General features: G+C 51.1%; 1 protein-coding gene across 2 annotated transcripts in view; it reads left to right on the forward strand.

The window, feature by feature from the left end:
- PRAG1 (PEAK1 related, kinase-activating pseudokinase 1) overlaps positions 1–19,520 on the forward strand; it is a 47,449-nt gene extending 27,929 nt beyond the window's left edge. For both annotated transcript variants that reach the window (XM_074992057.1, XM_074992058.1), the window contains exons 4-6: positions 1,278–1,435; positions 9,947–10,614; positions 17,892–19,520. In XM_074992057.1, coding sequence (XP_074848158.1) covers positions 1,278–1,435; positions 9,947–10,614; positions 17,892–18,932 — 1,867 coding nt within the window. In that variant the 3' untranslated portion in view covers positions 18,933–19,520. The remainder of the gene's footprint in view (positions 1–1,277; positions 1,436–9,946; positions 10,615–17,891) is intronic.
- The last annotated feature ends 762 nt before the right edge of the window (positions 19,521–20,282 follow it).

A 20,282-nucleotide genomic window follows, 5' to 3' on the forward strand; every position in this document is an offset into this window, starting at 1 on the left:
GGTATTGGGTCCTCTTTCCCCCACCCCTGCAAGGGGTCAGTATACGGCAGTCCGCTACCTTAAATGGAAACAAAAAAGCAGTCCGGTAGCGCTTTAAAGACTAACAACATAATTTATTAGGTGGTGAGCTTTCGTGGGACAGACCCACTTCAGATCATAGCCTTACCAGTCTGTTCTGCCTTTTTGCTTTGATAGGATATAGACTAACGCGGCTTTCTCTCTGTTACCCAAGCTAGTCACAGCACTAGGTTTGTTTTAAAGAATAAAATTAGTTTCTTGAACTACAAGGAGATCAGGTTTTAAGTAAAAACAAGTATACGGTGTTATGTGGTTACAAGAGAAACTCTTTCTAAACTCACACTAGACTTGGTTCAATGTGAAATTCTTACAGGTTCCCAGTAAGGTTGCTGGCCGTGTTTGAAGCTTCTGAAATTCAACAGCTGTTGATTTTGTCATCTTAGATGAAAAGGAGAGGAACGGGTTTTGCCCCTCATTTTTCTAGTCTGGCACCCTTTACAATGCCTTTTTTTCTCCCTGAGGTTTACCCTAAAGGGTCAGTCCCACTGGGAGGTTGGTCAAGGAGTCAGATAGTGAAAGAGGTTTTGTACTGTTTGCTGAAATGCTGGTTTGTCTTGTCTCCTTCTTGCTGTCCAAGGACCTAGTTTATTACAGCTACGTAAAAGGAGGTAAGCGCATGAATTTAAGACCGGCTTGACCAGCCCTGTGTAATCAGGGCTCCCTGGGTTTGAGCATGTGCTAGCAAAACTACCTGGGGGAATTAATAACTTTGCATGTCAGGTTGCTAAAGACAGTTCATGATGGGATTGACCAGCGAATTATCAGTTTTCAAATACTACCTCGCAAGCAGTGTTCCCAATAAGCTGAGCGCTTGGGCAGCTGCCCCTGGAGAGATTCAGGCGCTGCCCAGCTGATTAGCGCCTACAGCCGGAAGTGTGTGTTTCTGGTGCACATAACACTTATTCTGCCCGTGGATGGAAAAAATTAGAGGGAACCCTGCTCACAGAGCATTTTTACACAGGGAAGTGTGTCCATTCTCTAGTGGGCTGCTAGGACATGTGAAATATTCCTGCGTGTGCATGTGTAGGTGCCCAAGTATGGCTTGTGCACTAATGAACAGGACAGGCCTGCCTCCCCGGTTTGACTGCAGGAACCAGAGGTCAGACCGAATCGGTCAGCTGTCTGCCTGCGGACGGTGGAGCCGAGCCGCATGTCTTCCCCTGACAAGCGGTGATCCCGTGTGTTGCTTAACTTTCCAGGCACACTTGGAAAATGAGCAAGAGCAGCTCTGAGCTGGAGGAGGTTAGCCACGGCTCTGCAGAGGGGCTCAGCCCCCCTTTCCGGGGGATCCACGTCAGCTTCGTGGCCGGCTCCACGGACAGCCTCAACTCCGATGCGAGGACTGCCAGTGACGAAGGTAATTATACCCGGCTGCATTTTGCACGTGTGTGTGTGCGGGAAGGAGTCTGTGGCTTATGGAGAGGCTGCAGTCGACAGCCCGAAGGCTGAAATCCCTTGTACATGCAGTTGGTCTAGGCTGGGGAGGCCAACCAGTTAGGTACTAAGAGCAACGGATAGAGTTCAAAGAGCCACATATTAGATCAAAATCCATATCTTTTCTATTTATATAGATCTATGTATATCGGGGTGATCAACCAGTGGATGAAGAGCCACATGGAGAGAGTTCAAAGAGCCACATGTGATATATTTCTCTCTGTAGATATACATGGCTCAATGCCTTCGCCCCCTTCTCCAGGACCAGGCACCTCCAGCCCCTCTCCAACGCGCTCCCCCAGAGCCAGGCATCCCCACCTTCCACTCAAACTCAATGCCAGTAAATAACTGGAACCGCCGCAGCTGCCAGCAGACACGTCTCCCGCCAAGAGCTGGGGCGCGTGCGCAGAGCGGCAGCCGGCGCTGCTTTCAATTGCTCAAAGAGCCGCAGGTTGGCCAGCCCCATCTAGACCATAGAATGAGTGTGGTTTTGGCAGCACAAGATTTCCCTGCGCTTTGTGGCTCAGCTCTGGCCCAGAGGAACCCTTTAGAGAGAGGAATCCCGCTTCCATACCAGCGCTGCGACTGCAGGCGGTGGCAATGCTTCTGCAGGTGTCAGCGTGAGCAGCATCTAGCCTGTGTTGGCTCTGCTGAGACTGCTGGCAAGGATGAGGGAGCTGATGGCGAGGGTCTGGAGGAAGGCCACCTGCTGTCCTTACAGTCCCAGCCCTTCGGCTCTGTCGTGGCAGACAAGTACTGGAGTTGAAGGTGGTGACCTCACGTGAGCGATCCTGTTACCAACCTTCAAGCTGTCCAATTCTCCCGACTTTTATTAACTTTCTGATTGATTCTCTCTAGACCACCTGGGCTACATCAGAGTAGCACCCGTTTTGTAATCTGGCCAACGCCAGAATCGTTTTTGCTGCTGCTTTTTATTTGATTTTATTTTTAGCCTCAGGGCCAGCCATTCCACCCACATCCTCCCAGGCCAGTCGGTAGACACGCTGTACATGCTCCAAGATCACAGCTACAGAGGATCATTCATCTTTGACGTGCGACTTCCTCAGTGGGCTGCGGGCTGACAGACGACATCCTGTCACTCTAGTAGAGGAAACCAAATGTAGCAAGAGGGAAAGGGGTGAGCGTGATGTATAGCAAACGAGTATTTTTTGAAGAAGGGGGAAAAAGCCTCTTTCATTCGCTGGGATTTCCTTTGAACAGTAGATAATCTACAGTCGTTCCTTCCCGGATGTATTTAAACCGAGGTGTATACTGACACGTTACGCCATCCTGCAATAATTTCCTTTCCAAATAGCCATTTTCATGTCATGGAACTTCTGCCTCCCCCAAGGCAATGACTCCTAGCGATCAAAGTCAGAGCGAGTTTGTCTGGAAATGACATTTTTTCCAGCCCGAGCTCAGAATTTAGGAGGGGGAGTGAGCCAGGAAATCATAAAAGGGGAAAAAAAATCCTATTGCATGTCAGACTTCTTGCTCTCTTGCTATCTAAACCTATAGCTCTGAGATGCGAACAGAAGGGGAAAGGGCTTCGTTGTTTGTTCCACGCGAGGAATTTTAATTAATTTTCTGAAGAAATTGAAAATAAAGGAGTCATTTTGTTTGCTAATGTAAATGAACATAATGTAGTGTAAGACTCATCGGCCTGTCAGAAGACTCAAGATCCAGTTGATTTTTGCAGGCAAGTTTGAGCCAAAACTTAATTGTGAGTTCCAGGCATTCTGCAATGGTCCAGTGCAGTCAATTGGTGGTTCTGCTGTACTTCAGATAAAGTAAAAGAGTGGGAGGGTTTTTTATGAAGGCCCATTTGGAAGTGGATAATCCAGTCAGTGTAGCTTACCCAGCACTGGGGACTGGATGTTACATTTGATTTATTGCATCTGCGTGTTGAGTTTTTAGTGTGTGGTAGAATTTGATGTGAAGGACGATTGTGGAAGTAGTTGAGGGAAAGCTGGAGGTTTTAGTAGTTGGGTAGTGCCTGGGCGGACCTTTGTGGCACGTGGGGAAGGTCTCAGAGACAAAGTGCAGTTGTGGACTCGTCGTGTTCTTGGGATGGTAAAATGCTTTGCAGTGAAATGGGGGACCATGAAGGCATTGAAATTCACAGCATAGGATCATAGGACTGGAAGGGACGGAGAGAGGCCACCCAGTCCAGGCCCCGTTGGGAGCTTTCAGATTTAAGTGCTCCTTCCATGGCGAACGGGGCACCTCTCAGAACTGGGGTTTGGGGCTGTCTGCAGACTCAGGCAGATTGAGCTGTATTGGCTGGCTCTGTCTGAAGGATTCCTTTGCAGTCAGAAGGGCAAGAAACCTAGGGCCAGATTCCTGGTTGCGGCTGAGCTGTGTTCAACACAGCACCCATTCGGGGTGAGACAAAGATGGCCTGAAACTGGTTCGGTCTCCCTGGCAGCAGTGCCAAGAGGTGCCATGGGTCTCAGGGCAAGATGGGAGGGGGCCCCGGCTCCGCACCCTGGAACAAGGGGTAGGGGGGATGGGAGAAGGGTTGGGGCCTAGGGCATCATCCCTCCCTGCAGCCCAAGGTGTCCTCCCCCCACCCCCGCCAGCTGTGCGCAGCAGCAGTGATTCAGAGGGGCCCAGAACTCCAGCCACCATCGCTGCTACTTTGGCAACAGCCACTCCGGGCCCCTTTGAAACCTCAGGTCTGGAGGCAACTGCCCTCTTTGCTGTGCCTTGCCCTGCCCTCCCCTCCGTGGCCCTGCTCCCTGGATTCTTGGGCTAGTTAGGTTTCCAGCCAGCCCCTGGCTCAGTTTAGAACACCTGCAGGCCCCTTCTATCTCATTTACGTCATAAGATCTCTGGGGCAGGGACTGTCTCTTCATTACATTCTTGTGCGACCCCGCAGAAGTCAAATTTCGTGTCACTCGGGGAAGCCAGGAAGCTGACCAGTGCAGCAGCGCTGGTCAGTTTTCTGTCGCTTGTGAGTGGTGGGCAGCCAAGAGCCTGGTTCTGGGCTGCCTGCCCCTCACAGGAGAGGGGAAACTGCCCTGGTCAGTTTCTTCTGCTGCTGCCACTGACAGGAGCTGGGAAACTGACCAGGGCAGTTTCCCCACTCCTCTGAGCAGTGGGGAGCCAGGCACCAGCTCCCTGCCTCTGAGACACGTTAACCCGAGAACGCGCTCCTTGAGTGTGCATATCTCGGGGTTCTACTGTACGTGTTTGTCCAGAACCTAGCACTGGTCGGGGCTTCTCAGCAATGCTGCCCCAGAAATAATAAACAACTGGAGTAATCTACATTCATATGTAACAGCACCCAGGAGGCCATCTAGCAACCCAGATTAGCTGGCGGGCACATCGATTCCCCTGGTGTGGTGATCTAGGCTGATGTTTCTACATGACATGGGCCAGAGAACTTCCCCTCAAAAATGCCCCTTGTGCTGAAGGCTGCAGAGTCACTCTTGCCGCGTGCAACATCTGGGCCTCTTCTCTGAGGGCCAGGCAGAGCAGTGACTCAGACCCTTTTTCAAGCTTGAACTCTGGAGCACAAACATAACAGAAGCTGTGGACTCTACAGTGAGTTCTGCAGCAGTAGGACATCTGGGACCCCATAATGGCTGGTAGGTCCTCTGCTTCAGCTGCCTTCCTAGATCTCTGCCCAGCAGCCTGACCCACCACCCGTCAGAGGAGGATGCCAGCAGGTGGTGATTCTTGCCCCTAAGGAAGCGTTGTCGGTGGCTGGTGATGGCTTGCCGAACACAAATGGGAGACATTTTCCTGCAATGCTCAAAGAAAGTGAAGGGGGAGCCTTCTCTCCCTGAAGTTGGGCTTCCCACGCCTGCGAGAGTAGAAGCCTGCGCCCCATGTCAGTTAGCCTTTTAAAATGAGAAATACCAAAATGGATTTTCCTCTGGAAGAGTGTTGGCTTATTTGTACTGTACTGCATCTGCAGAGTCCCTAAATCTGCTGGATTTACAGCCCTGGTTGAATGAGTATTCACATTGCCCCACCAATGCGACCTAGCTGTGACCTACCAGCACAATCTCTAGGGCTGCATGACCATTCGTGTTCCGTGACCATTCAGCCTTTGGCTTCTTGGCTCAGTTGACCAGTGGGGTTACCAGTGAGTGCTGAGGATGGCGGATGTGCCTGCAGTGTGAACTGAAATCACCAAATTTACTTTGGCTATGTTTACGCTACCAAGTTTTGTCACCAGAAACGGCCTTTCGGTGGATAAAGCACTCACTGCCAGGCTTTTCCCCTCCCTTTATTGTTGACAAAGAGCCAGTGTAGACTCTACTGTTTGTTTTTTTGACAGAGCTGGCCTCCACCAGTATCCCACAATGCCCTACCCTGAATGCTCTGCTCCGTGTTTGGTCTCTGTTGTCCTGCATGTACGAGCCCCTCCCCATTCAAAGCTCTGGGCAATAGGTGACAGCTGAATGTGTTGCTCTGCTTGGAGATGAAAGAGAAAATTACGAGTGTTCTTGTTCTGCCCTGCGTTAGGGACACACAGACAGGCAGCTGCTGGAGGAGGAGGGGGACAGGCTGCAGACCTGTTTTCGTATTCCTCAGCAGGAGGAGCTCCCCCAGGAGCTGAGGAGGCTGTGAGAGAACTTGGAGGGAATCCCAAGATGAGCAGGGATCAGCTCTGCCTTCCCACAGCAGTGCATTGGGCTACATACCCACAAAGCATTGCTCATGGTGTTGATGTGGGTGCCCCTCCCACGGGTGGATGTGATCTTTTTCCGGAAGGAGCGAGTGTGGACGCCCTCTGGTGATGTTTTTTCTTTTGAGGATTTTTGGATGCTAACCTGAGTTTTGGCAGCAAAGCGATAGCCTTCATGTGGGCCACTGACCGGCTATGGAAGGTAACCGCTCCCTTGGTAGCCCAACTCAAACCAGTAACTTACAGGGGAAAGGTGATCCATTATCCCCGTTCACAGTCTCTGCACCTCTCGCTTCCAGGAAGTTCTGTTTACTGCAAAGGCCCTTAATGAACACGTGGCCAGCGTTACACTTGGGTAATCTACAAACGATCTGTTAATGTCGGCATTGGAACCTAGAAGCCAGGTTCAAAGAGGAAACCGAATTTATTGCTGTCCTGCCCGTGATAGGCGAGATTCTGCCCCGAGGCTGCACAGGTCTCGGTCTGCGCGCACACATCTTAGCGGAGGGTGGAGGGTAGGAAGTTTTTAACTTAGTGTTAAATGATTTAAAAATATATAGGTTGTCAGGTACAGCTATTTATTCTCATAAATTCCCCAGCACCCATTAATAATGTGCTGTAATTTTTCATCTCTTGTGAACGACAGCTGTTTTACTCCTATGTTTTGCGGTGGTAAAACTCTCCCCTCGTGGCAAAGGACCTGCCTTAGTCCCGGCCAGCTTTAACGAGCGAGGAAAACATTCATAAAGTCCAGCTGCCTGAACGGAGCCAGGTGCCAAGAGCCACTCTCCTCTGTGTACACGAGTCAGCTGAGGCATGTGAAGAGGAGGCCAGTCCTACAGCGAATAGCTCTGAGACTGCGTGGGCTGAGTCAGAGGGGGACTTTGTTAGCAGGGTGGGGTTAGCTGAATCTCCGCCTCCCGGCTGAACTCGAACCTTGTCCTGTGCGTGGCAAGGCTGGGAGTTCAGTGTGTCATTCTCCACCCCGCTGTGACAATGCTCCCTCTGCAGAGCTGAGCTGTATGGAACGAGTGTGGCTCTCCTTTCGTCTGCCTGGCCTAGCCTCTGCAATTGCTGAGCTCCTGTAGCCTGCGAAATACCCGGGCTTTGTTTTGTTTTTGCAGAACAAATGCCCTTCAGTAGTTCATTCTGAATCCCTCACAAGTGACTTCAGAGTTTAGCCATTTACCATACGCTAGCTTTACGACTGGCACTGTGCCACAGTGTTTCTTCAAGTGCCATCCAGTAGCAACCTCCTCCTTCAAAACACCATTTACAAACTCCGATCATTCGCTGACCCTGGAGATACCCGCCCCCCGGCATGATTTGCCATAACTGACGGGCGCTGCGCACCACATTTCGATATTCTCATATTGTCCACGTTTGTGCTGCAAGACCAGCGATGTTGAAGGACTTCTTGAGGTTTTATACACACCACGAGTCATTGTAGCCGCAAGTTAATAAACCTCTTAAGGCCGAGGTGAGCAAACTTTTTAGCTTGGGCCCCACTTTTCATCCTTACAATTAGCTGGGCCCCCCAACCTGTGTAATGTCATCCAAACTGAGGGAAATTTTGGTTACCTTCATATGAAAGAAAAACCAAACTCTAGGCACGTGTAAGAAAATAAATCTGTAGAAGGTAAGAACTGTATGAGTAGGGATATAAATGTGAGTACACAGATGTACAGGCAGTAACACATGGCAACGCTTTTAAGAGATTGCTGAGCCGGAGACCCAGCAGCCAGTCATGTTAGGTCCCCTTCTGAAATGTCATTTCCCCTCTGAGGGGCCTGCCCCCACTTTGCACTCCCCTGTCTCAAGGTACATCTCTGTTTGGGGGCTGGGGCAGGAAAATGTCACAGCAGCACATCTCGGAGCATTCATCAACTGACGCAGGCGGGTGGGGCTCCTGCAGCGGGAATAAACTGGGGCTGTCAAGTGATTTTGCAAACTCAGTCACTCTGGTAAACAACAATAGAATATCATTTATTGTAACTTTGGATATTTTCTACATTTTTGAATATGTTCAGTTACAACACAGAAGGTAAAGTGGGCCTTGCTTGCTTCATGTTTCTTTTCGATGGTAAAATATTTGCACTGTAAAAAAACCCCAAATTCATATTTTTGAGTGTAGTTAATACAAGTACAGTGGTGCGAGCGCTTTATCATGAAAGTCGAACTTACAAATGTGGAATTCTGTACATACCAATAACTGCACTCAGAAATAGCCCTTTAGCCCTTCCACGTCCACTCATCCTACAGGTTGAACCTCTCTAATCCGGAACGTTTTCATCCAGCAACATCCTTAAACTGGCATGATTTTAGTTAGCTGGGTAACCCCTTATCTTGGATGTGGCCAAGTTTCCCGTGGTCCTGTAAAGTTTGTTTCCAGTCACCAGTCCTGGCTTTCAGTGTTCTGTGCCGTTATTTAGCTGTAATTTGCCCCTAAGTGTCTTCTAAGAGCCTGGTAAGCCGTGGAAATGTTGGTAATGTGCTAGACAATTTGGCCTCCCATGGTCCGGCAAATTTTCTCATCCAACACCAGTCAGGTCCCGAGGGTGCTGGATTAGAAAGCTTCAACCTGTACCTGTTCAGCCAGTAGCTCAAGCAGACAAGTTTGACTTTTGGCAGGAGATAATTCTGCCTGATTCTTGTTCACGGTGTCACCTCCCTGTGACAACAGGTGTATGCATGGTATTGTGGTAGCTAGCCTTGCAAGATATTGACTTACCAGGTGCGCTTCAGATTCACGAGTCCCTTCATGCCTCAGTCACGGTCTCCGATACACCTCTGCAGAGTGGGCCACATCAGGTTAGAGCCAGGTTAAGGGAAATCTCGTACAGCTCTGTCACCCGGTTCCCTTGTCTTGTTTGTCTGAAGCTACAGCGGCAAAACGAGATCGTGCCGCCACGTCGTCGTGCCCTAGTGATGTTGTTACTACGTCCCCAAATACGGGTGTAGCGGTAATGCAGTCGGCGCCTTTGTACAAAGGGCTGCGTTCTGGCTGGCAGAAAGTTGGTGAAGTTTTTGAGCACACCTACTTGTATTCATTTGCATGGCAGGTGCTTTCAGGGAATATGCCCACAACAAACAGAGCCTGGCTCCTCTTGCTTTCCATAGGACTCCCCCCCTGCCCACTAAAGCTCCCTGGGCTGCTTTACCTGAAATCACGGCCTAGATTTGGTGGTTTTATTCACTGTGAGCTGGTTGGCCTGCTGCTCCTCGGGTAACCTGGGGGTTAGGGGTTTCCCTGTGGCCTTGCAATGTAATTCTCCGTTCAGAGCATAAGAGCAGCTCTCGCTAGCAGCTCCTCTCCGGCAGTAGACCCAGAGGAGCTGTCACTGTGTGGTTCGCTCGGTGATGTCCTGGGTAGTGGCACTGCTCACACAGAGAGCAAATGAGTCTCTTCTCCAGCCTTAGATGAGCGCCAGCTGGCTTTTTGCTCACATTGTAGAGGCTCCTGCTCTGAGGTCCCAGGTTCAAGCCTGCCTGTGGGTGGTTACAGCTCGTAGGAGCCGGAGGAGACTCGGGTTGTGTGTGAGATGCGTATGAGCGTGTCTGTTGTTCTGCATTTGTTGGGTCAGTTATTTATTCCGACCCTGGCTCTTATTGATGGATCTGTAACGGGAATGGGGTGCGTCACTGTGGTATGAGCCTTTAAAGATCTCCTCTGGTGTTTTACACCAGCGAGCGCTGGTTCCTAAACCCAGCCTGGGTCGTCTAGGCCCAAACGGAGCCCCTCGCCCTTTTGCACTGAAAATCCAACCTTTTCCTCTGCTCCTTTCCCCGCAGGTGCCAACCAGGATGGGTCTCAGGGTGCCCCTGCGCAGCCACCTCCCCTGCCCCAGAAGAAGACAGTAAGCCGCACGCTTTCGTCGCCCGATGGCTTTTTCTGGGGCCAAGGCTCTCCGGGGAGACCAGCAAACCCCCCCAGCCCCAGGTTGAACATCAGCCACTCTGAAAGCAATGTCTGTGTCCGAAGAGAATCCCCGTTCAGCTTCTCCTCCTGCGTGGGATCCACTCGCCACGCTGCCCTCTCCTCCTCTGAATCGCTGGAAGACGCCTGCAAAGGGAATGGCCACTGGAGTCTGACGTCGAGCAAGAGCAGTCGCTCCTGCTTGCAGAACAGAACCAGGCAGCCGTTTCCGTCCTGTCAGCCCGATGCGTCCGGCCAGGCCGCCTCGGTCTCCAGCCTTCAGCTCCACAACCTGCTCAGCAACATTGACAGCAAAGAGGGGGTGTATGCCAAATTGCGGGGGCTGTATGCAGAATCCCTCCGCCGCCTCGCTGCAAAGTGCGAAGACTGTTTCATGCGCGATCAGAGAAACGAGCTGCGTTTCAACGAGAGCAGCTGGTCGCTCTTTAAGCTGACGTGCAACAAGCCCTGCTGCGTTTCCGGGGATGCCGTCTATTACTGCGCCACCTGCTCCGAGGACCCTGCTGCCACCTATGCCGTGAAGGTACCTTCCCTTTGTTCGCATTGGCTTTTTTGCTCTCTCTCTCTGGTCTCTTGCATTGCAGTAGAGCAGGAAGGTAACCTTTGCACACGTGGGCTACGTTTGTGGCTGGTGTAAAGCGGCCCAGCTCCACCGAAGTCCATTTCGTGGAGATTATTCCAGGTCTTGATAGCTTTACCTTCCGTATGGTGACCCTTCCCATACGCAATTCCATTAGGGCTCAATGTTTTAGTCGTTGCAGGACAGCTGTGGCATCAGTTTCAGAGGAGTTCATTAATAATACTCAATATTTACATGCTCTTTGCAGTATAGCAGCCCTGAGTGATAGGTGATAGTCCTCTTTTATCCATGGAAAAACTGAGGCAATCTCTGGCCACAGAGGAAGTCCGTGGCAAAGCTGGGCTTGAGGTCCTGAATTCTCTCCACATTTGTCCTCTCTGGAGCATGTGGTCTGTTTAGAAAAACCTTCCTGCTACGATTGGACTATACGGTAAAACCTTGGTAAACTGCTGTCAGGATAAAGTGTCGTGGTTTGTGAATTCTTGGTTTTGTCAGTATGCAAGTTGACCAGGGTGCTAGTACATAAATGAGTGAAGCGTTTGTCTTCCCTTCGTAAACCAACACCGTCGTTGTCTCCCTTGCTGAATGTAAATCAGAGAACTCCATCTTTGTGTGGTTGCTAACAAAGGCCTCTCGCATGTTTGTTGGTCAGGACTTGCCGTGAAACAGCAGCAGTGTTTGGTTTTCAATGAACAGCGTATTTTCTCTTGAGTGCATAATGAGGGGCGGTCGCTTTTCGCTGTGAACCAGACCTGTCTGCTTCAATCATACGCAAGCTGATTTCTGGTTGGAAGCATCTGTCCAAGACTCCTTTGAGTGCAATGTTCTCTCGGTGCTCTGCATTTAGATCTTACGGACAATGTCTGCTATAAGCTGAGTGCTCGGGCAGCCACCCAGGAGAGATTCAAATGCTGCCCAGCTGATTAGCAGAGTATCCACAGACAGCAGCATGTGTGTTTTATTGGTGGTTCACATCTGCACATACCTTAGTGCACATAAAATTTATTCCTCACCTGGATGGAAGAAATTACTGGGAATGTTACATGAGAGCTTCCTGGTGTCTCAGTAATAGTCATTCTGCTAGTCTGCTCGGCTGGGATTTTCAAAGAACCAGAAGGTATCTCACTTCCTTAAGCTTCTGTGATACTCTGCCTCATGCCCCCAGCCCAGCAAAATTCCAGGCGTAGTTAGAATAACATAAGACGTGTGTCTTTCGAGTGGCTTTAGTGTTGCGGCTCAGGTCCTCAGAAGGTAGATAAAGTAACCTACAGTTCATGATATGCGTAAGCGCACTTGAGCAGCCTTAATTTGACGCAGCCGGGGTTACAGCATAGCCACAGAGCCCTCGTCTTCACTCCAGCCACACAGTGCTGCTGCCAAGCTTTTGCATGCTTAAAAAATAACACTCAGACCGAAAAAAAGATGGTGCACCAGAAGTCAGGCTGCAAACTTCTCCGAGGGCGTTTTAGTTGGAAGGGGACGCAGGTGGCAGTTAACATTCCAAGCAAACTGAGCATTCGTTGCCTAATTTAATGGGAGGATTTTAGGCAGACAGAACATCGCTGCAGAGGGAAAGCTGGTTTGAACAGCCCCGGATCAGGGCCTGCCGTGGGAACCTGCAGGTGTTACTGAGCTGTGTAGAAGTCCAAGTTCACGGTACGCGTCCCACCTAATGGAAAGTCAGTGCAGTGAGTTGGAACAGCCACTTTCTGTGCCTAGCACAGAGTGGGTCCATCCTGAGCTGATTTACTAAGAAGAATCCAGACCATGGGCTGAATCTGGCCCACATCTTGCCTGGATCTGCCCGGTGAGGCTTGGGGTGCTCCTCGCAGTCGTGCGAGTCGATGCAGACGCCCCCGCCCTGCAGGGAGAGGGGAGGGGACGGGGGTATAGCTGCTGCAGGAGGGAGACTCGATCCTTACGGGCCCGATCCAGACAAGCTGGGGCCTGGCGGGGGGAGCACCTCTGTGTGCTACAGGGAAGCCCCATGTGCAGGCACTGCCCCCGTCATTCCCATTGGCTGAACTGCGGCCAATAGGAGAGGCAGGGGACAGCGCGGGTGGTTGTGTGTATCCTCCTCTCCTCCCCACGCACAGCTGCTGCGCACCTGTTCTCTGCCCCCTCCCTTCCATGCCCCACAGCCCACTCCTGCCCAGCCCCCTCAGCCCAGCCCCTCCCATGCACCGAACCCCTCATCGTTTGTTTGGCTCCATCCCAGATACTGTGGGCCCACAAACCCAGCTAGCCTCCGTTGCTGGGGGTTATATTTGCTTATTTATTGGTGGAGGGGGTGGGTCTCATTTGCATGTGGCCCTGGACTGATTTTTACGTGGCCCCCGACCCAAGCTTCCCACCCCGATCTAGTCCTTCCTGTTGTTTTAACCAACCTGACCTGGTTTCGAAGTCCCAGGAGGTGCTATCCCATTGGGGGGGCAGTTGTAAAGAAGGAAACAAGCCTTAGTTCTACCTAGTAGGACTGTACTTGTCCCCCCCACCATGTGTGTGCGTGTGTTCTGTGACCCTGGCACATCCTCTAGTATAGAGGTATATAATATTATGACAGGTGTGCAGAGAGTGAACAAGGAGAAGTTGTCTACTTGGTGTCCTCTAGTTCTTGTATTATGGGCACAAGTGAAATTAATGGGCAGCAGGTTTAAAACTAATGAAAGGAGGATCTTCTTCACTCAGCGCCTAGTTAACCTGTGGAACTCCTTGCCAGAGGAAGCTGTGAAGGCTAGGACTATAACAGAATTTAAGAAAGAGCTGGATAAATTCATGGAGGTTGGGTCCATAAAAGGCTATTAGCCAAGGGTAGGAATGGTGTCAGAGGCTGGAGATGGAAGGCAGGAGACTAATCACTTGATCATTGTCTTCGGTTCACCCCCTCTGGGGCACCTGGCACTGGCCACTGTCGGCAGACAGGATGGACCTTTGGTCTGACCCAGTATGGCCGTTCTTATGTTCCTACTGTCATTGAGCCAGAACAGTAGGAGGCAGCCTGGCTGGGTCCTAGTGCAAAGGGGGTCTCAGCATTTCCCAGAGTCCTTTAATTTTGGTTATTTGACGGACTGATGGACAGTACTTGGGAGGCTCAGCCGTTTGCTGTTTTCCTTCCATGCCTGTTGTACAGGGCTTCAAACAGCGAGCAGGCAACAGACCTGGGCAAGCCAGACAGTGGGGAAGGTTCAGCTGAGCGAAGTGTCAGCTGAGTCGTTGGAGCTAAAACTTGGCTCTGCTGAGCTGCTGGCACTAACTGTAGGGCGCGCGTACACACACTCATGTGGGCTCAGACTGACTGCCGACAAATCAAGCCAAAATCTGTTTGCGGCCTCAGCTTATACCTTCCTTCGAGCACATGGCGCAAGGTCAGAGACCGGCGCTTACCTCGCTCTGTCGTTGTCGTGCTCGGAGTGTATTTAAAATGTCCCGGGCCTGCGCACAGTTCTGTGATCTGGCTTTACACAGGAGAAACCCGAACGCAGTCTGCCAATGGAGGCTTGGTTGCACTGCCTCTGGTCGCTTTTGCAGGTGAGCAGGCCGCTAAGCCCGTCTAGGGGAAGCAGAGGTTACAGGACTGGACCCTTATGTTGGCTTTCTCTGCTAAGTGGCCCTGGGATTGCAGTGGCACAAAGGAGAAGTTGTATAATCCCAGAGCTTACGGGCAGGCACTCGAAATAAGAAGTCCGTATGATGTGTTCTGTATGCTGCTTAACATAGAGCTCTTAAACAAGAGAAGATACTGGGAATAGCAACAGGCATATTTACACCTGTGCTAGCAAAGCGATGGCATAGAAAAGCGAAAGCCTTGTCCTTCTTTCATAGATCTTTGATACTAAGGCTCTAGCACGGGTGTCAGCAACCCCCGGCACGGGTGCCAAGAGTGGCACGCAAGCTGATTTACATCGGCACGCGAAGTGGGAGCTCAGCCCCACCCCTCCTCCCCCATGCAGCCGGGAGCTTGCTCAAAGCCAAGCCCCCTGTGGATCGACAAAAGACCAGCTCATGCTACCAACCACCACCTAACTGGTAAAGCTCTGCGTCTCTAGTGATTAATGAAGCTGTCGTAAGTAGGGCTATTAGTGACTTTAAAAAGGGTCACCCGTGCTCGGACTGTACGTAGAGGTCAAAAGGTCAAATTTCGGCACTCAGCCTCGGAAAGGTTGCTGACCCTGGTGGAGTGTGTTGATGTGCGGTCTAGCCATGGGCCAGCTTCCTTGAACCATCCTTTAACAGCACAAATGTGCCTGAGCATCAGACCCATTTTTCTTAAAAAAGAAATAAAACAATCCCATTTTAATAGCGCTTCCGCATAGTACACGGTCATTATGGTTTAATGTCCAGCAGAATTTTAGCTTTCCCCAGGAGCACACAAGATTCTCAGCCCTCAAAGTCCTACCGATTTATTTTTGACAAAACTCATGCGTCCTGGGTTGCATACGTGTTACAAGAGAGAAATTTGCTCCAGGGTTTGAAACCTTTGAAACCTCCTATGCTGAGTTCCAACCCTGAGCAGATTCATGGAACTGAAGTATAAATAAATCCCTGAATAGAAGGGCTGACAATGGAGATGCTGAGAGGCCTGTAATTGTGACTGTGCTAATGGATGTTGCCACAATAAACCTATTTTTCTGCAGTTATTCATGCTGTCGCAATGGGAAAGTTTAAACTACATGTAAAAGTCGAGTGTAGATTTATGTGCACTTTAACGTGGCTGGTGGGACAGGAGCCTACATAAAGCTCTCTCTCTCTCTCTCTTAGTGTTGTGATGGCTCTTCTGTTCACCCCTTTGCCGATTGTTTCTGGTCCACCATTGATGTTTGTCTCTTTAGAGTCCTCATTTTTCTTTTTGTTGGGGCTCTTGTGAGGCTGGGCCACTGGCAGGAGCTGCCTTTGTACTGCGAGATGCTTTAGCTTCTCCGTCATGCCAATGGGCGAGACTTTGGCTGGCTTTTCTGGACACCCTTTCAGGGCTTCGCTAGCATATGCCAGGCAGATGTGAACCGAAGGGGTGGGCGGAGGAACAGGGAAAATAGTTTTAGGGTGTGTTGGGGGAGAGCTGTGTTCGAAATGTAGCCTTGGAAGGCGGAAACTCATGAGGGAGAAATCCCAGTTTGCTCATTAAGGGCTAGAGAGTGGCACCTTTTGTACAACTGGTACTATGTTCGTCTGTGGCCTTTAGACCGGTCGCTCTGATCTCATCCTCACTACAAAGAGGGTTTTAACCACAGCTGAGGAGAAATGGGGTTGTATCCAGATCCCATAACACCACTGCCTCGCCATCTTTCTAGCCTTTGTTTTCTCACCTGTAAAATGGAGCTCATGGTACAGGTTGAACCTCTCTTGTCCAGCAGCATCCGTAATCTGGCATGATTTTAGTGAGCCAGGCAACTACTTATCATGGGCGTGGCCAAGTTTCCAGTGGTCCTATAAACTTTGTTTCCAGCCACCAGTCCTGGCTCTCAGTGTTCTGTGCTGTTATTTAGCTATAATTTATCCTAAATGCCTTCTAAAAGCGCAGTAAGCAATGGAAGTATTGGTAATGCTGCTAGACAATATTCATAGAATCACAGAACGCTAGGACTGGAAGGGACCTTGAGAGGCCATCGAGTCCAGCCCCCTGCCCTCATGACAGGACCAAGTACTGGCTAGAACATCCCTGATAGACATTTGTCTAACCTGTTCTTAAATATCTCCAGAGATGGAGATTCCAAAACCTCTCTAGGCAATTTATTCCAGGACTCCTTTGGCTGCATCTGATGAAGTGGGTCTTTGCCCATGAAAGCTCATGCTCATACATTTCTGTTAGTCTGTAATGTGCCACAGGACCCCTTGTTGCTTTTTCAGATCCAGACTAACACGGCTACCCCTCTGATACTTGGTTTTACATTGACCTCCTGTGGTTCAGCAAATTCTCTCGTTTGGCACTGATAAGGTCCCGAGGGTGCTGGACTAGAGAGGTTCAACCTGTACTTATTTTCATGCCTCTTAGACCTTTGTCAGCATCAGCTGATAATCTGTAAAGCACTAGATACTGTGATTAGCTTGGTGGACAATAGAACAAATGGTAGAAGCACATTTTAAGCTGGGTATTTTGTCTCTGACTTTCCATACAATTGCCTGGTGAAGCCATTGCGTTCTATGTGCTATAGAAACTCAAGGTGGTTTTCCCATCTCCTGTTTCTGCCCCTCTGGCCAGCAGGAGCCAACTGGAGGTGAAGAATGCCAAGCACAACAGCATTAGGAAGAGCAGGGAAAGATGGGTGAATCCTCTGAGCTGAAAACATTGAGTAGGAGCAACAGGCCATGGGACGTGTTGTACGTATAGCCCTGGGACGACTCAGTCCTAAAGGAGCTGGTACCATGCAAGAGAGATCTTGGAGGCATCACAGGTGGTTCTTGGAAGAAATATGCTCAACACAAAGAGGCAGTCAAAAAAGCTAACAACGTTAGGAACCATTAAGAAAGGGTAGATAATAATGCAGTATGCACCATAACGCTTCTACATAAATCCATGGTACACCCACCCCTGGAGTCCCCCATCTCAAAAAAGACATTAGGCTTGGAAAAACTACAGAGAAGGGCAACAGAGAGAATAGGGGACCCGGAACAGTTTCTCTCTGAGAAGAGATTAAGACTGGAACTGTTAAATGGGGAAAAGAGGCTACGAGGACAGAGGTCTGTGTAATCACGACTGGTGTGGAGAAGGTGAATAAGAAAACGTTATTCACCCTTCATGTACCACCAGAAGGGAAGGGGGTTCTGTCTTGAGGCCGTGAACTGGCAGCAGGTTTAAAACAAACAAAAGGAAGTACCACTTCCCACAAGGGACAATCCATTTGTGCAGCTTGTTGCCAAGGGAAGTTGTGAAGGTAAGACGATATTAACAAGAACCAGAGAAGGTCATGGAAGATAGCGCCACTGACAGCTGTAAGCCAGGTAGGTCGGGGTGCATCCCCTTTCGGTTTTGGCAAACCTCTGACTGCCAGACACTGGGATTTGGGAACAGGAGGGCTCAAGTTATAATTGCTCTGTTTTGTTCATCCCCTCTGGGGCATCTGACCCCGGCCAGTTGGAAGATGGGATGCTGGTTTTCCCCCTTTGGGGCATAACATAAGAACAGAGGCAGAGAAACCCCCCCTGAGCACATTTTGCCAGGCGGGCAGAGACCGAGCGAGTGACCCTTCTAACCCAGCCTGTTGTCTCCTGTTTTCTCTCACCAGATCTGCAAAACTCCAGAGTCCAAAGTGTCTGCTTCCAGCCACAGCCCCTCCCTGCCAGTTCACTTCAACATCCAGCAGGACCGTGGGCACTTTGTCGCCTCAGTGCCCTCCCGCATGCTGCTGTCCGCGGACATAGCAAAAAGCACCTCTCCCCAGGACGGCCCCGGCCCCTCCCACTCTGCTGCTGAACGGGACTGCGTGGTCGTCATCACCCGTGAAGTGCCACACCAGACGGCGGCCGACTTTGTGAGGGAGGCTGCCTCTTCCCACCAGAGCAAGCCCGAGCTGTACGAGCGGCGAGTGTGCTTCCTGCTCCTGCAGCTCTGCCACGGCCTGGAGCGTCTCAAAGAGCACGGCGTCGTCCACCGCGATCTGTGCCTGGAAAACTTGCTGCTCGTCCGCTGCAAGCCTGCGGCCGGCTGCGGGAAAACCAAAGATGAAAAGCACTTGCCGAGGCTCATTGTGAGCAACTTCCTGAAAGCCAAGCAGAAGCCGGACGCCGGGGACCCCAGGCTGAAAAAGAGCCAAGCTCGCCTGGCCCCGGAGATTGTCTCTGCCTCTCAGTACAGGAAGGTTGATGAATTTCAAACAGGCATCCTCATCTATGAACTTCTCCACCAGCCCAACCCGTTTGAGGTGAGGGCCCATCTCAGGGAACAGGACTACAGCCAAGACGACCTCCCGCCTCTCCCCAACCTTTCCATTTACTCCCGCGGGCTCCAGCAGCTTGCTCACTCCTTGCTGGAAGCAGACCCCGTCAAACGCCTCCGCATCTCCGAGGCCAAACGGATGCTGCAGTGTCTGCTCTGGGGTCCCCGGAGAGATTTAACGGACCAGCCTCGGAACCACGAAGAAGCCCTCTGCGGCGCTCTGCAGAACTGGGTCGACGTGAAACGGGCCCTCCTGATGATGAAATTCGCAGAGCGGGCGGTGGATCCCGAGCGGAGCGTTGAACTGGAGGACTGGCTTTGCTGCCAGTACTTCGCTTCCGCTGACCCCGCTTCCCTCCTCAATACGCTGAAGCTCCTTCAGCTTCTGTGATCTCTAAAGCATTTCAAAGTGGAGTGGCAGCAAGAGGGAAAACGAGAGATTTCTAAGGCTGAGGTTGTCTGGTGGATTATGGTACAAATCACTTTCACTTTTACGGCATAGAACCAGCCACCTCAGGCACCAGGGCAGGTCGGGGAGGGGTGCTTGGCTCTGAGTCTCCAGGAGGGGCAGGGCCAGGGGTGGGAGGGGCAGGGCCTACGGCAGTCAGCCCTTACCTCGGCCTGGACCGTGGCACTGGGCCCCTTCCCCCTCCCTCAGAGACGTGCAGAGCAGCCCTGCCACAAGAGTTTAAAGGGATCTGGAGCTCCTGCCGCTGCTGAATGGCCCCTATGAATTGCCAGGCCCCTGTGCAGCTAACTGCCCCTCTGGCCCCCTCGTCGGCAGGCCTGCATATAACTTACAGAGAACCCAGGGTGTGATCTTTCTCCCTCCACAAAAGAAAATCAGAATCGATGTAAATTTCAGGTTCGCTACATTGTTTTGAATACTGTAAAAGGTGCCCAAACCAAGCCCCGTGCCGGCTGTTTTGGTATGATGATCTCTTTGGGCCAATAAAAACTTGTGTGTGCTTGAGTTTCTTACGGAGCCAAATGAGTTTGTGTTGAATTTCATGGCAGACGCGGATCCATTGGGAACCGAACCTTCCCCCGTAACAGAGGGAACGTTTAAGGCAATGGGCTTCTTTAACGATCCTCAGATTTGCAATGTGGATCTCTGGCCCGTGCGACAAATCTCACAGCAGTGCGAAACGCCAGCAGACGTGAGCTGGACTCACACTGTGGGTTTTCAGGCTTTGCCCAGGGCAGAAGCTACCCTCTGCCTAGCCCATTCAAGGCGGGGTGTGCCACACTTTCCCAGTGGCGTTACCACCAGTTCACGTTCATTGTGGGCAGTGAGGAAAGGGCCCTGGTGGGATCCAGGCACTCAGGTGTGCTGCTGTTAAAAAAAGTCTGGTCCAGGCACCCCAGGGATCTGACTACACATTCGGAAGGGTTACCAAAATCTCCAGCCAGCTCCACTCTTGGTCCCAGGCCCAAGCCATAGCAGTGTGTGACTTTTTAATCCTCCATGCGAAAGCCAAGGGCGTCCGGCGACAGCCGTTAGGGTGACCCAGCGGCTCTGACGTAGCATTCCACCACAAGGACTTGGAACAGTCCTAGCCAGGCTGTTACTGCCTTGTGCATCCGTTCTCATGGACCTGAGTTTAAAAGGGGGTTGAGTGGGCTTGGCTAGCTGGAGTGACCAGTCCCAGGCATGACAAGCGGTCCTGGGGCACCTTAGAGACTAACAAATGTACTGCCACGAGCTTCCGTGGGTGAGACCCACTTCCTCAGGTGGGAG

This window comes from Carettochelys insculpta, chromosome 4 (genome assembly GCF_033958435.1).
Source record: "Carettochelys insculpta isolate YL-2023 chromosome 4, ASM3395843v1, whole genome shotgun sequence".
Lineage (NCBI taxonomy): Eukaryota > Metazoa > Chordata > Testudines > Carettochelyidae > Carettochelys > Carettochelys insculpta.